The 14,440-nt window shown below is 53.2% G+C and overlaps 1 protein-coding gene across 3 annotated transcripts in view; it reads right to left on the bottom strand.

The window, feature by feature from the left end:
- Positions 1-270: 270 nt before the first annotated feature.
- The window catches only part of SUCLG2 (succinate-CoA ligase GDP-forming subunit beta), a 257,605-nt gene continuing 243,435 nt past the window's right edge, over positions 271-14,440 (bottom strand). For all 3 annotated transcript variants that reach the window (XM_080676555.1, XM_080676556.1, XM_080676557.1), the window contains exon 11: positions 271-1,306. In XM_080676555.1, the coding sequence (XP_080532681.1) occupies positions 1,191-1,306 (116 nt within the window). In that variant the 3' untranslated portion in view covers positions 271-1,190. The remainder of the gene's footprint in view (positions 1,307-14,440) is intronic.

Below are 14,440 nucleotides of genomic sequence, written 5' to 3'. Positions count from 1 at the left end.
GGACTTGCCGGCTCTGGGCGGCCACGGAGCGGGGACTTGCCGGCTCCCAGGTGGCCCGGGAGCAAGGACTTGCCGGCTCCAGACAGCCAGGGAGTGGGGACTTGCCAGCTCCCGGGCAGCTATGGGAGTGAAGCCAGGGGAAGGAAGGTCTATTCTTGCACGAATATCGTGCAACGGGGCTCTAGTATAATATATAACCCAAATTTCCTAATTTTTGGAGAAAAGTGTTTAAGGAATAATATTGACAAAAATGAGAAATACACAGGTCTTAGAGTTTACAGAACAGGATTTTATTTAAATTTGTGTACAAATAAAGATTTACCAAAATATCATCATAAACCCAATTCACTCCCCTCCCCCAATGGGCACTATAGAGAAGCCATATTCTCTTAATTATGTGCCCCCAGTTAGTAGATTCTGGGGGGTCAAGAAGGGCAGGGGGAGAAGATACTGACCCTCACGATAAAATTACAATGATGTCACATCTTGGAATGCTTAATTATAGAGATTTACATAAGAATCAGCTCTCCTCAGTTTTCACATTAAATAAAATCTACTAAAAAATTACAAGTAAGGCTTCTGGCTTTATTTTGAGTGAGGTAAGGAGTATACTCAGTATTAAGGCAAAGGTAAGAATATATGGAATATCATGGGAAGTGTGGACCTTCCATTGTAAAATATATTTTGGAATATTCATGGGTTTTCCCAGCATGTGCTGGAATTAGGAACGTGGAAAGCTGTGACAGTGTAACAGCTATTTGTCTGACTGTCTTAGCTGCACCTTTTAGAGAATTAATCTATTAAGGTAGTCTTGCTTGAGTTTGCACAGCCTGTGATTTTTTATTGTTCAGGATTAAATGTCACCCAAACTGCCAGCAGTGAATGAGGCCTGTCTGGCCACACAGACGCTCCCCAGCGTCGGCCACACAAGGTCTACTGAGTAGGTTCACGGTAACATAAAAGTGTGAGAAGACAGGGCATTAATTTAATAAAGACATAAGTGAAATCAGATTAGTCTGTTTAGATATCTGATTCAAGAAGATACAGAATTAAGATTTTTTTACACAATGGTCTTGCTTCTCTCCTTCCCATGTTTTCCCCAAAGAGACAACCATTTCCTTCAGTGAGGAGAGAACCAGCCCTTTTTATGGCAAAATGGACTTCTTCCTCCGGGGATCAGGGCAAAGGCTTTACTTCTTAGCCACGCTGGCCACGGCCTTCTTGGCTGCGTCCTCCAGGTCGACGGCCGAGGTGATGGGGAGCCCGCTGCTGCTGAGGATGCGCTGGGCCTCGTGGACGTTGGTTCCTGGGAGAGGGCAGGGGGCACAGTCACTGACATGGAACTGGAGGTGGTCCCCAAGAGTCAAACCTAACATGACTGGATGCCCTGTCTCACCAACGCAATCCAATTACGACTCTGTTTCTGCTTTTTACGATGCAGATATGGCTACTTAAATAAATCCAAATGACAAATTTATTTTTTCCCTCTTTTCATCTAAATGTCTGGCATTAAAAGATACTGCCTATACTTCCTCTGGCATTTAGAAAATGAAAATAACGAGGTTCTTAAAAGATTGAGAAAAAAGGAAGATTAACAACCACTTGTTTAACGAGTTTGAAAAAGGAAAATCTTCTGCAATGGATTTATCCCTTGACTGAACAGTCTGAATATGGGATCTAAAGAAAAAGCTTTGTGTCAAAAATGAGCAAGAGAAGGAAGCCCCGGGTACAAGCGGCAGGGACACCAGCAGCCACATGGAAGGCGCATGACTATTGACCCAAACCCTGTGCTCCAGGAGGTGGTGACACAGGTCTAGTCACTGTCCGGGCAGGAGAAGCCACGGAGGAGATCTGTATCAAGAGTGGCCCAGCTGGAAAAGAAGGAAGCAGAGGACTGCCGAGACAGAGACACTTCACTGATGAAAAGCTGCAATCACGGTAACCAGTTGGGTAGGTGCAGCGTGGTTTGTAGATGCACCGAGGTCGGGTCCTAATGTCTTGGAAGGAAGGTCTGAGTCATGGCCCAATCTGAGACCTGCAGTTCAGACAATCTGCCACCAGTGGCCACGAACTGCGGCTGTGGGACAATGACAGTGTTCAACACGCTCGTCTCCGCTTCTCCTCATTCTATACAACAGGGGGAGGCCCGCAAGGAGCGCGCCAGGCCGTCCTGGTGAGTCTAGCACTTGCCTTCCCCCCACCCCCGAAGGTTTGCTGGGAATGACTACTTAACATGCGAAATGCTTTTCTGTCCTTTCAGGGTGAGCAGCCCCTGGGAGAAATGTGATAAAATTTAAGTCTAATCAAATATCTCATCTGACATCACTTCCTGTGCTTTCACCTAGTTGGCCAGACAGCCTATTTATAAACAAGGGCCTTGGAGCCTCGGCCTGGGGTAGCCCAGGAGCACGTGGAAAGGAGCCGAGGCAGCGTTCCATGCGGAGGGAAAGGTGAGTTGGAGAGGGGCAGGAGTGAAAGGTGATGATGTCACGTGGATTCTTGGGGCCCCGGGCACACGGAAGCCCCGGGGAAGGCACTGGGCACTGGGTCTTTGGCTCAATGCTCACTGGCCGCTGCGTGACACGGGAATTGGACGGATGTGCTCTCTGCGAAGCAACAACCCAGAGGTAGGAAATCATTAGTGAAACTCGCCTCTCCCTGCCCCTGTGGTGTGTGAGTTGTACAGTTCTGAGTAAATCATTTAACTGCTTTGAGCCCCAACTTCTTTATCTCCAGACAACATTATAATCATCTTCCTTACAGAGAATAGTCACTAAGCACGTAGGCCAGGCTTACTGTCAGTGACTTAGATGCGTCTTTCCAACGACCCTGAGTAGGTGCTACTGCCCCTGTTACAAGATGAGGAAACTGAGGCACAGAGAGGAGGGAGAGCATTTGTGGTCACACAAGGGTAGTGGCAGCGACGGGTATGAGCCTGTTCTCTCTCATCATACACCCTAACTGTTCTAGAGCGATGCTGTCTCCTGTAAACGAGGTGAGTGCTGGGAGCACAGGCTGAGGAGAGGCAGAGCTAACACCTGTGACAGCACTTTGCAAAGGGCAGTGTCTGTGGCCAGGTCAGCACTCAGCGGCTCCTGCTCCCTGTCCAGTGGGAGCAGAGGCTGGGGGGTGGCTGCCCACCAGGGAGCGGCGCCAGGCCCCTGGCCTGAGTCATGTGACTGAGTTCTGGCCACTGGAAGGCAAGGGGTACAAAACGCACACCTATAAGACCTGCAATGTGGCCCTGCACCCTTTGCCCTGCCTGCCTTCTGGACGCCGCCGGCTGGACTGCCCTGGAAGGCGGCAGCAGGCCACTAGGTTAGAGCAGGGCACCCTCCCACCCTGAGGCCTCGAGTGGATGAGGAGGAGCCGTGTAAGTTGGACATGTCAGCGTCTCTGCTGCAGAAGCTGCATCACTTTATAGAGGTTACTTTGTAAATGGGCAGCAGCACCAAGAGGACCAGTGGCTCCCAGTACTCACGCCCCTCAACGCCGGGCTGGATCACCTGCTGCTGCTCAGTAAGGACGCAGCAGGCGATGGCATGCCTCTGGAGACTCCATGACGAAGCCCACGAGTCTGTCTGTTCCCTCGACTCCTGGATTGTTCCCCGAGGAAAGAAGCTGCCAGGCTGTGGGCTGCCCCGCGGGGCCTCTGGGAGGTGCGGAACTGAGGGCAGACTCGGCTAGCAGCCAGGGAAGACCTGTGGCCTCCGGTCCCCCCGCAACACGTGAGTGACTTGGGAGCGACCCTGCCCATTGAAGCCTGGACTAGACCTCAGGCGTGAGCGAACCTGACCTCAGGACCCGCAGAGCCACACCCAATTTCCCACCACAGATATGGAGCTCATCAATGTTCCATGTGTGAAGTTGCTAAATGTCAGGGCAAGCTGTGACTTAAGTAAACCATCTGCGAAGATCTATTAGTTCATGAGTACAGCCTCGGTGCACATCCTGGTTCATTTGGTGGAGTTTTACCAGCGTCCCAGAGGCTGGCAAGTAGGGCAGAGGCTCAGAGGGGTGGTGGACTGGGCGGGGAATTCCCACTCTGCTCCTGGCGGGGCTCTCTCGGGTTGTGCTCAGAGGGAAGAAAGAGCCTGGCTGGCACGGAGCCAGTCAGTCTCTGGACCAAGTAACTGTGTACGTTTTTGTCTCCTTCAACACAGACATGGACTAGAATTCTTTCCCCAACTGTCCTCCAATCTGCTGGGGAAGAAATCTAATTTAAGGTACAAAAGGCTCTTCTCCCTCTTCCCTTTTTCTTCAGAGCACCCTCCAATCTCAACATGTGACCTCCAGGGGACCCCCAGGAGGCAGGCTCTTCTGCCTGACCCCAGGGCGGGGGTCCTGCCTGCCTCTTGTGGGGTGCGCCCCACTGCGCCCACAGCCTTACCAGGCCTGCCACCCGCTGTGTGGACCTGGGAGCCAGTCATGCTGGATGGACCTGGCTTGATACAGGAACAGCGGCCAGTGGTGGTGGTCATCAGTCAAAGCAGCCAGAGCAGGACACTCAGCATGCGTCCAGGGCTCCAGGGCTCTAAGCATATTAGCTCATTTGCTCCTCAGTGGCGCCCCCAGGTGGCTGTTATTCTCCTCCCCTACAGATGAGAGGACTGAGGCGAGAGCAGGTTCCCAGCTCCTGTCCAGCGGGCATGGCTGGTGTAGCCAGGAGGCCCTGGCATGAGCATTCGGCTCCCTCTCACTGGTTTACAGGATTTCTGGAGCTAATGGTTGAAATGTCTATTCTGAATCCTGAATAACTCCTATGAGTTTGTAAACATGCCATGATAACAATGTTGGCAATAATAAGATATCTACGTTTCTGTGGCTTACGAAGTCCTCTACGTGCCTCCACGTGCCTCTATGTGCTCTCTGCGGTGACCTTGAGGCAGGTGTTCATAAGCCAGTCCTTTCAGCCGGGACTCCGGCTTCCTGGCTGGCAGGGCTCAGTCTCAGCCCTTTGCTCCCCCCTCTCCATGTTCATTCCTGGGCCTCCTGCGTGGGGTTTAAATTGGTAGCACTATTCCCTACGTGAGACCACTTGAATCTCAATGACGCTACACGTCACTCAGGGGCAAAGACCAGGCACAATCAGGATGCTGCTCTTTCCAACCTCCCGTCTGGCTAAACTACTCTACCCCTGCCCTGCTGGGGGAGGGACCCGGTGTTTTCTGAGCAGAATCAATTGTTCCCAGAACACTGATTGCACCTGAACAAGGACAGTCCAAATACTGATGGTGGCTGTTAGCCGTGCACAGATTTGCTCTGCTGAGAATGGGGACGGGCAGCATGCGTGACAGACGTGGTGGCAGGGAAAGGCCTCTGTCACAGGTGAGCAGGCAAGAGCACGCGGAGCCGGCGGCAGAGCTGTGAGTCCCAGACCAGGGCGCCCGAGCCCGGCCCTGCTCTTGCTTGGGGCCAGCTTTCCTGTGGTTCCCGCCCATGAGAACTGTTCACCAGCATCACTGGGGCTCCCCTGTACGTGTAGGGGTGAGATAAACTCTTGACCACCCCTCTCCCCGAGACAAATGGGCTGCTCTTCCTCGCAACCAACTAGCCTAACTAATATCCTCTTCAGCACCTGACGAACACCAGGCGTTTCCAAAAGGAAATGCATGGCCTGGGACCCTGAGACCTGGCAGACAGGCCGGGCCTTGGCCTCCCACCCGAGCTCTGCTGCCCCCTCTGCCCGGCTGATGCCCATCTGGTCCCGAGATCTCCCTTTAAATGGCATTTCTTTGGGAAGCCTTTTCACCACCTCCCGACTGCCAGCCAGAGCGAAGGATTATAAAACGAGCTCCCAGGTGCCTGTGAGTCAGATCCCAGCACCCTGGGTCCACTTCCTGACATCTCTTGTCCCCACTGAACACGAGCTTCACGGGCTGGCGATTGGCTAGACGCGCGCCCCAGGATGTCCGGGCTCAGCACAGCGCCTGCTACCCTGGCGGGACCTGCCGATGGACAAGATGCCACGCTGGCTCACACATTCAAAGCGTGCTGGGGGGGGGGGGGGGTGAGGGGGGAGAGACACGCTTCTGATCGCCTTGCTACCCCAACATCCTCAGATAGCTGTTTTGTTAGGCCTGCAATATGGCCTAACACTCCCCGCTTCCCGGGATTCTCCAGGGCTTCTGTGGGGCCTATAGCTAAGAAGGGCGGAGTAGCAGCTGGCTGAGTCCCGTGCCCTTGCCTGAGAGCTCCCAGCTGCCACCAGCCTTCTCACTGCCCAGCAGCTCCTCAAGCCCCAGGCAAGTGGGGTGCTGCTCCAGGTCAGTGCGGTGGGCAGGGCCGGGCCAGGGAGGACGGGTGCAGCTCTCCTCCAGCTGCTCCTGCCGGGCCACATCCAATACCTAATTGCTTCATAATTTCAGGATCCACTAAAGTGAATTTTAATTATACTTGCACTTACACTTTAATTACAGCCTTAATTATTCAGCATACACCGAGCACGCCCAGAGCTAAGCCGGGGGAGGAGTCCTCATGCTGAGGTGGAAGCTCAGGCCTGGATGGGCTCGGAGTGTGTCAGAGGAGAGTCCACACGGGGTGTGGGATAGGGTGGGGTGGGGGCGATGCTCACAAACAGGCCACAGACAGACATGGGGGACAGAAACAGCCCGAGGCAGAGGGCAAGGCAGAGTCCAAAAATGACAGACACGAGACGCACCGATAGAAAGATGGACAGACCAGAGATACACAGAGGGAAAGAAAGAGACAAAAAAGAAAGATTAGAGACAGAAGGGACAAAAGAAGAAAACTAGAGACTTAGATAAGAGAATAAGGGGGAGTGGCAGGGGGAGGGGTAGAAGAAGAAAAAGAAAGAGGAGGGGTGAGAAAGAGAGAGAGAGAGAGAGATGCCAGAGACACATGATAAGAGAGACTCATGAGGAATAACCTAGAGAGGGTCAGGCACAGAAAAGAGACAGGGACAGAGTCAAATAGAGAGATGAGGAAAAATGGGAGCTCGCCAAGTCCCATCTGCAGCTGCCTGGCCCAGCCCCTGCCCCTGCCCCTGCCCTGGCTCCTGCCCCAGCTCCTGCCCTGGCTCCTGCCCCTGCCCTGGCCACATCTCCCTTGGAGCAACCTGAATCACCACCTGACCAGATGGCCGCCCACGCCCGCTGGCCGCACTGCAGGCGCCTAGGATCTGCCCACCAGAGAACAAAGGGGGACAATTTCAAAATGAAATCATTATACAAAAGAATAATTACTACAGTCTTTAAAATGCTCCCTCTTCTGCCTGTTTGACCACAGACTTCCTGCCACTGGGTGGAGTGAGAGAGCCACACAGAGATGCAAGGTTAATTGATCAAGTTTGTTCTTTGCCTTCATTACAAGGGCGGACACACATTACAGGGTTTGGTTCAAAGGGTGCACACACCTCCCCTCCCCGCCCCTAACTTCCTGGGATTTTTATCACAGGCTGTGAGGAAAACCACTGGCAGAATGTAGACGCTCTCTTTTTAAACTGTTATCAACAGGAACAACAGGAATGCAGGTTCTTTTAAAAAAAATACAAGAGGTAGCACTTATTGTTTGTGAGGAACAATGAATGCTCAGTGGATACATGAGTTAAGGGGCTCACAACCCAAAGGGATGTCCTTTTATCCTGTTTACAGATGAGGCAACTGAGGTACTGGGGGGCCTGGGAACTTGCCCACTATCCCTGAAAGTCGGAGGCCGAGCCAGGCCCAAGCTCCAGCCCTGCTGACGGCAAAGGAATGTGGAACCACGCCCGCCCGTCCCCGCACGGCAGGCAGCCCAAGGAGATTGCAAGCCAAGCTGCTTATTTTTACTGGAGGGAACTGAGGCCACCGATGTCGAAGACTGGCTCAGTTCAAACAACCAGTTAGTTACCCGAGGCAGGTCAGGGCCCCAGGTCAGGGCTTCAGGTCAGGGCCCCCATGTTGGGGCTCCCAGGTCAGAGCCCCATGTTGGAGCCCCAGGTCGGGGCCCCCAGGTCAGGGCTCCAGGTCAAGGGCCCCACATTGGGCCCCCCAGGTCGGGGCCCCTACATCGGGGCTCCCAGTCAGGCCTGGAAAGCAAAGGCCTGGCGGGTACAGAGAGGTGTGACCTCTTTCTGACCACCCTGAACTAAAAATAGTTTTTACATTTTAAAATCCTTGGAACAAATCAGAAGAATAATATTTTGTGATACATGAAAAGTACCTGGAATTCAAACTGCAGTGCCTGGGAATGAAGCTCTGGTGGAACACAGCAAAGCGACTCAGTGACAGACCGCCGCGGCTGTGGGGTGGCCGTTCTGCCTGAATCCGAAACTATCCGGACCCCTGCTCCATGCAATTTTTCTGCTGTTTGCTTGTTTTGCTTAGAGAAAGGGGGTAGGTGGAAGCAAACAAAACTATATAAAGTGGCAGACAAACACCATCGTTCTTGCGCCCTCACTCCTCCTCCGGACTCTCCGTTCAGGTGACCATCAGATGGAGGAGAAGACCTGTGCATTAGCTACTGGCCACATTGGAGGCGGGCAGCTCCTGGAGGACCAGGGCAGCGGTCCTGGTGCTGGGCTGGCTCGCTGCAGGCAGCTCGCTGGCACGCTGGCTCTGGTGATGGCATGCTAGCTGGGGTGATGGCTTCGATAATAACCACAGCGAACCTGTACTGAGCCAGGGACCACGCTGGGTGATTTAAAAACTCATCTGCTCCTGCCTGGCCAGTGTTGCTAAGTGGTTGATCATCGGTCCATGAACCGGAAGGTTGAGTGTGGTTCTTTTTTTGCTTGTTTGTTTTTAAAAAATATTTTTATTGATTTCACAGAGGAAGGGAGAGTGAGGGAGAGATAAAAACATCAATGATGAGAATCATTGATCGGCTGCCTCCTGCACGCCCCCAACTGGGGATCAAGCCAGCAACCCAGGCATGTGCCCTAACTGGGAATTGAACTGTGACAGGAGGTGGCTGATCAACAATTCTCTCTCATTACTGATGTTTCTATCTCTCCCTCCCTCTTCCTTCCTCTCTGAAATAAATAAAAATGTATTATTTTTTTTAAACTCAGTTGCCCTATGAGGCGCCTATATTTTTGCTCCCATTTCACATATGGGGAAGCTGGGATTTCAAACCTGGCTGTTACTGACCAGCTGAGCAACATGGATAAATTACTGCAGTTGGATGGAAATTGTATCAAAATTCTGTGCATCCCTCACATTGTCAGATGAGAGCCCTCAGCCTCCCGATCTGAAATACTCACGGTGTCTTCAGGCTCAGGTAGCTCTGCTCTGGGCAGCCCCAAGGTGGCGCTCTTGGGGAGAGCCATTTTAACGGGACACACCCATCACCTGTGAAAGCACACAGGGAATCTACCCCTGTGTCACTTCTCTGGTAGCCATGTGCTCTCGATGGCTGATCAAATACAGCCTTCAAGTGTCACATAAGGAGACGGAGGCATGCAGAGAGAGCTCATTGGTCACTGGGGAAACCCCCAGGGGGCAGCCAGTGGTAGTGTGATGTTGGGCAGGACTCAGATGCCAGTCCCCATACCTGCCGGCTTGAGCACCCTCCTTACTCAGGTGCCCATGCTCAGCTTACACTTAGGAAACAGCATCAGGCTCTTGTTTTTGAAGGGATGACTGCTCCTAGACTGGGGTGGGCGCCAGACCCAAAGGCCGCCCAGGCTCAGGGCAGACTGCTGCCCTGTGATGTGCATGAGGGGGCCAGGCATCACCCAGCACTGCAGGCTCTGGCCCTGCTGCCCGGCAGTGGTGGTGGTAGCGGCGGTGGCGGCAGGGCCGATCTGATGGAACACCTGTTGGAAGAGCCAGCCTCACCCTTCCTGTGCCCTCCCTCTAAGGGGCTGCACCCAGGCCCAGGTGCTCTCACCTGCAGGCTTCCAGTGGGAGGCCCGCACAGGGCCCAGGTCCAAAGTGCCCGTGACGGGTGTCACGCTGCCGAACTCCGCGGTCAGTAAGGAAGCTCACTGTTGGTGCACAATGAGGTGCAGCTGCCACTTCTTTCTCAGTCACGGAGGCGGCAGTTTGGTACCCTGAGTCCTTTATCTTATTTCTCAGCAGGAGCAAAACCCAGATGGGGAAGAACCTGCTGGGTCCCCTCAAAGGCCCAACACGCCCGGTTGGATGGGTGTAATAGATGGTTGGTCGGTGGGAACACACAGGGAGCAGCTGCCTCAACAGAGGCCGAGGGTAGAGGCACCAAGAAAGAACAAGAGGGCGTGAGAGCCAGCATAGGGGGCTTCCCGGGTGCAATCCCATAAAACCCGACAAGAAACCGCCATTTTATTAAGGTCGTTGGAGCTCAAGTTGTTACATCCAAAAGAAAAAAGAAAGCCAGGCTGCAGTGCGAAGCCACCTTCCTTCGAGAGCCCTGGCCCCTCGTGAGCCCTGGTCCTGGCACTACAGGACAGGCTTCCTGCGGTGAGAGGCAGCGCGGGTCCAAATGGCATATATTTCAGTCACAGGCACCAACGAGGGGTAAGATGAAAAGCCAGAATGGCAGACATCATAGAGCATCTGTCTGGAAATGGAAATATTCGATCCACAGAAGCTCTGAGCAGTCTAGCTAACACTTCAGGCGAGGCCAGGTGAGGCGTGGGCTAAGGAGTGTTACCGTCTTAGACAATGGGAAGGTTTAAGGCTTTGTGACAGAGCAAGATTGTGTCCAACGTCTCATTTGGTTTAACCTGGTGATGATGACTTAACACTTACAGGGAGGAGAGGTGACAGATGTCTAGTGAGCATCGGAACGCCAGCAAGGCACACACATGGGGACAGTGATGGAGGGAGGGGATGAAGAGGGGCACATGGGCACCAGAGGGCAGAAAGCAAGGTGAGAGGTGGGTGTGCAAGAAATGGGAGCCGAAAGAGGAATGAGGATCACACACAGAGGAAAAGAGATGCGCATCGGCACAGAACATCCGACCCCTCCAGGGGCCACATTCCCAACCACAGCAGCAACGGGGCTGCACCGGGAGGGGAGCGGGGAGGAGGGCCAAAGTGTGCTGGAGAGGTGGGTGCAGGTGGGGACAGGGCCGTCTCACCCGAAAGGGAGCAGAGCTGAGAAGGAGAAGATGAAACTGGGCACAGAGCCCAACGGGGAAATGTGCTGAGGCCGGGGTGGTAATGGGCACAGCCGGAGGCCTGGCCCTACGGGGCTGGTATACTTGCCTGCCCAGGGCCAGGCCGCCACTCAGCAGGGTCTCTGTTCCCTGTGGACTCGGTGGAAGCAGCAAGCCCAGGGCTCAAACATTTTGAATGAAACATTTTCAAGCTCATCAGCCAGAGCCCACCTGCCTCTAGATGACAGCCAAAGGCCCTGTGCCTGCTCTACTCTCCTGGTCCCACACCCAGAACCACTGACATTGGGAGCATGGGTAGAGGCCAAGTGCATGGGCACAGCTGAGCACTCTGTGGCTGTCTCCACACTTTAATACTCACTTCCCCTCTAGCAGATCAAGGCATTGGGCGGCAATTTTAGTGGCCTGTGCTAAGGACACTTGGCATTCCTCTGGCGGGTGCCAATTTGTCCGTGTCTCAGAGGCCAGGACAAGTGTCTACGGGGAGGAGGTGCCAGTGCCTTGGTCAAGGAAGCAAGAGAAATGATACAGAGTTCCTGCCTCAGAGACGGTCGTGATGTCAACAACATGAGAGAGTGTTTGGGGAACATTATACAGATTGGTGAGGAAGAGGAGGAGGACAGAGGGAACATGTGTTCTAAAGATACTGGCGAAAGAGAATCAAATGTGTATGTTCCTGAAACAAATCTTTTGGTATTGGGAAGAAAAATCAAGTTGAAAAGACCCGGCTAAGAGGATCCAAGCTACAAATTATCTAGGCCAGTGGTCAGCAAACAGCGGCTCGCGAGCCACATGTGGCTCTTTGGCCCCTTGAGTGTGGCTCTTCCACAAAATACCACGGTCTGGGCAAGTCTATTTTGAAGAAGTGGCGTTAGAAGAAGTTTAAGTTTAAAAAATTTGGCTTTAAAGAAATTTCAATCGTTGTACTGTTGATATTTGGCTCTGTTGACTAATGAGTTTGCCGACCACTGATCTAGGCTCATTACTATTTCTTACGAGCTTAACTCGGAATCATGAGCACCTGTGACAAGCAGCCGCCCAGACCTGCGGCACGGACGCAGCTGCGTGTCAGCGGACGGCGGCCAGGAAAATGAATTCAAAACGGGTTCTCTCAGGGAAGGCTCTGGGATGTAGCACGCGGAGCGCCCAGGTCCGAAACTCGGCTGCAGCACGAACCCACGTTGGCTACACAAGGCCATGGATTAATGTTGTGTGTTTCTCAGGAGTATCATGGGTGGGCCTGAATTAACCACCCATGTAACTTCTGTGCTACGTGTGTATGCACTGCAATAAGCAAAGAAAAGCTCATTCCAGATAATGCATTCTTCATTCGTAACAGAAACCACTGCTGACAAAAGCTAACAAGCTCCCCCCAGAGTGTGGTTGTTCAACTGACCAGGAATGACCAGGAGTCTTTAAAAGAAGAGCAATCCTGTGCCTAGCTGGGGAGCTCTATTCTGAGATGGCCAGTGAACACCTGTCATTATGAAGTGGCCATTTCAAAGGGGAGAGAGTCCTCTCCTTACCCACTGGTAAACAGCGATGTTTACTATTCAGCTGAGAACAAAGATTTGTCCACGAAACCCCACCAACTCCAGCTGATCGGACCGATCAGAGCTTCCTCATTGGGACACTCATACACTGTGAGGGCACCAGAGGCTTTCAAATGTGAGCCACAAACTGGTGAGACCCAGGGAAGGATGCCAGAGATTCCAAATGGCCGCCCAGCAAGCAGAGAGGCCACCGTGTTTATTCATAAGAAAGAGATACTATTAATACAACTATGATCGGCTGCTGAAATGTCTGTTTTCCTGGTTATGAAAAATCTCATACTTGTTCAGACTATAAAGCCATGTGTCAGAGGATCTGAAACGTAGGAAGCAGCTACTGACTGTTAGCAGCAATTATTTATTACTAGAGGCCCAGTGCACGAAATTCGTGCACGGGGTGGGGAGGGGGGTGTCCCTCAGCCCAGCCTGCACCCTCTCTAATCCGAGCCTAAACGGGCAGTTGGACATCCCTCTCACAATCCAGGACTGCTGGCTCCCAACCGCTCGCCTGCCTGCCAGCCTGATCGCCCCTAACCACTTCTGCCTGCCAGCCATTTCACCCCCTATCCACTCCCCTGCCAGCCTGATCGACGCCTAACTGCTCCCCTGTCAGCCTGGTCACCCCTAACTGTCCTCCCCTGCAGGCCTGGTTGCCCCCAACTGCCCTCCCCTACTGGCCCGGTCACCCCTAACTGCCCTCCCTTGCCAGCCTGGTCGCCCCTAACTGCCCTCCCCTTCAGCCTGGTCACCCTTAACTGCCCTCCCCTGCCGGCCTGGTTGCCCCTAACGGTCCTCCCCTGCCAGCCTGGTCTCCCATAACTGTCCACCCCTGCAGGCCTAGTCGCCCCCAACTGCCCTCCCCTGCTGGCCTGGTCGCCCCTAACTGCCCTCCCCTACTGGCCCAGTCATCCCTAATTGCCCCACCTTGCCAGTCTGGTCGCCCCTAACTGCCCTCCCCTGCCAGCTTGGTCACCCCTAACTGCCCTGCCCTGCTGGCCAGGTCGCCCCCAACTGCCATCCCCTGCAGGACTGGTCCCCCCCTACTGCCCTCCCCTGCAGGCCTGGTCCCTCCCAACTGCCCTCCCCTGCTGGCCTGATCTCCCACAAGTGCCCTCTCCCGCTGGCCATCTTGTGGCGGCCATCTTTGACCACATGGGGGCAGCCATCTTGTGTGTTGGAGTGACGGTCAATTTGCATATCGGGCTTTTATTATATAGCATTGTAATTCAGACTCTGGTAAAAATTGTCTAGTACACTTGGTTTTCTTTATGTGTCATTTGGCTTTAACATAGATGTTGGGGTGATGGACACCCCTTTCTTATCTCACTTTCACTGGTTAGACAAGGGTGTATGTTCTGGAAATGTAACCATTTTTAATATGTATTAATATGGATAAAGATCCCAAGAAACATATCGGCTAAGACAGGAAGCACAGTGCTGTGTCAAGTTAACTGGAAACTACCCCTGGAATCGTACAGAATGTTCTGGCCCCTTCGTCTGCCTCTGTCACCAAGGATGCCATTCTCCTGGTCATCAGATGGTAAACCCTAGCTCCCCCCCTCTCTGTCACCAGAGGCAATGAAGACTTGCTCTGTTTAGAAAAATCATAGTGTAAGGCTGGGTAAAATGAAGCAAACACAGAGAGATTTGTGGGAGGAGCAGAATTTATGTTCCAACCCAGAAGAAAGCAAATGAAAAACATAGACTGAATGTAAGAGAAACACCTCAAAGACCCCTGGAGTCACCAACTGTCCCAGTTGTAGGGCTGGGACTAGACCTTCTGGGGCAGATTTTTGGTTTTGGCTGGTTTCTTATGTTCCCTGGGCTGTGCTGCTGGGGAACAAAG

The sequence above is a fragment of the Plecotus auritus genome (genome assembly GCF_963455305.1).
Source record: "Plecotus auritus genome assembly, chromosome: 6".
Taxonomy (NCBI): domain Eukaryota; kingdom Metazoa; phylum Chordata; class Mammalia; order Chiroptera; family Vespertilionidae; genus Plecotus; species Plecotus auritus.
Note: the sequence above shows the minus strand (reverse complement) of the source record. Positions and strands in the feature narration are given on the sequence as shown.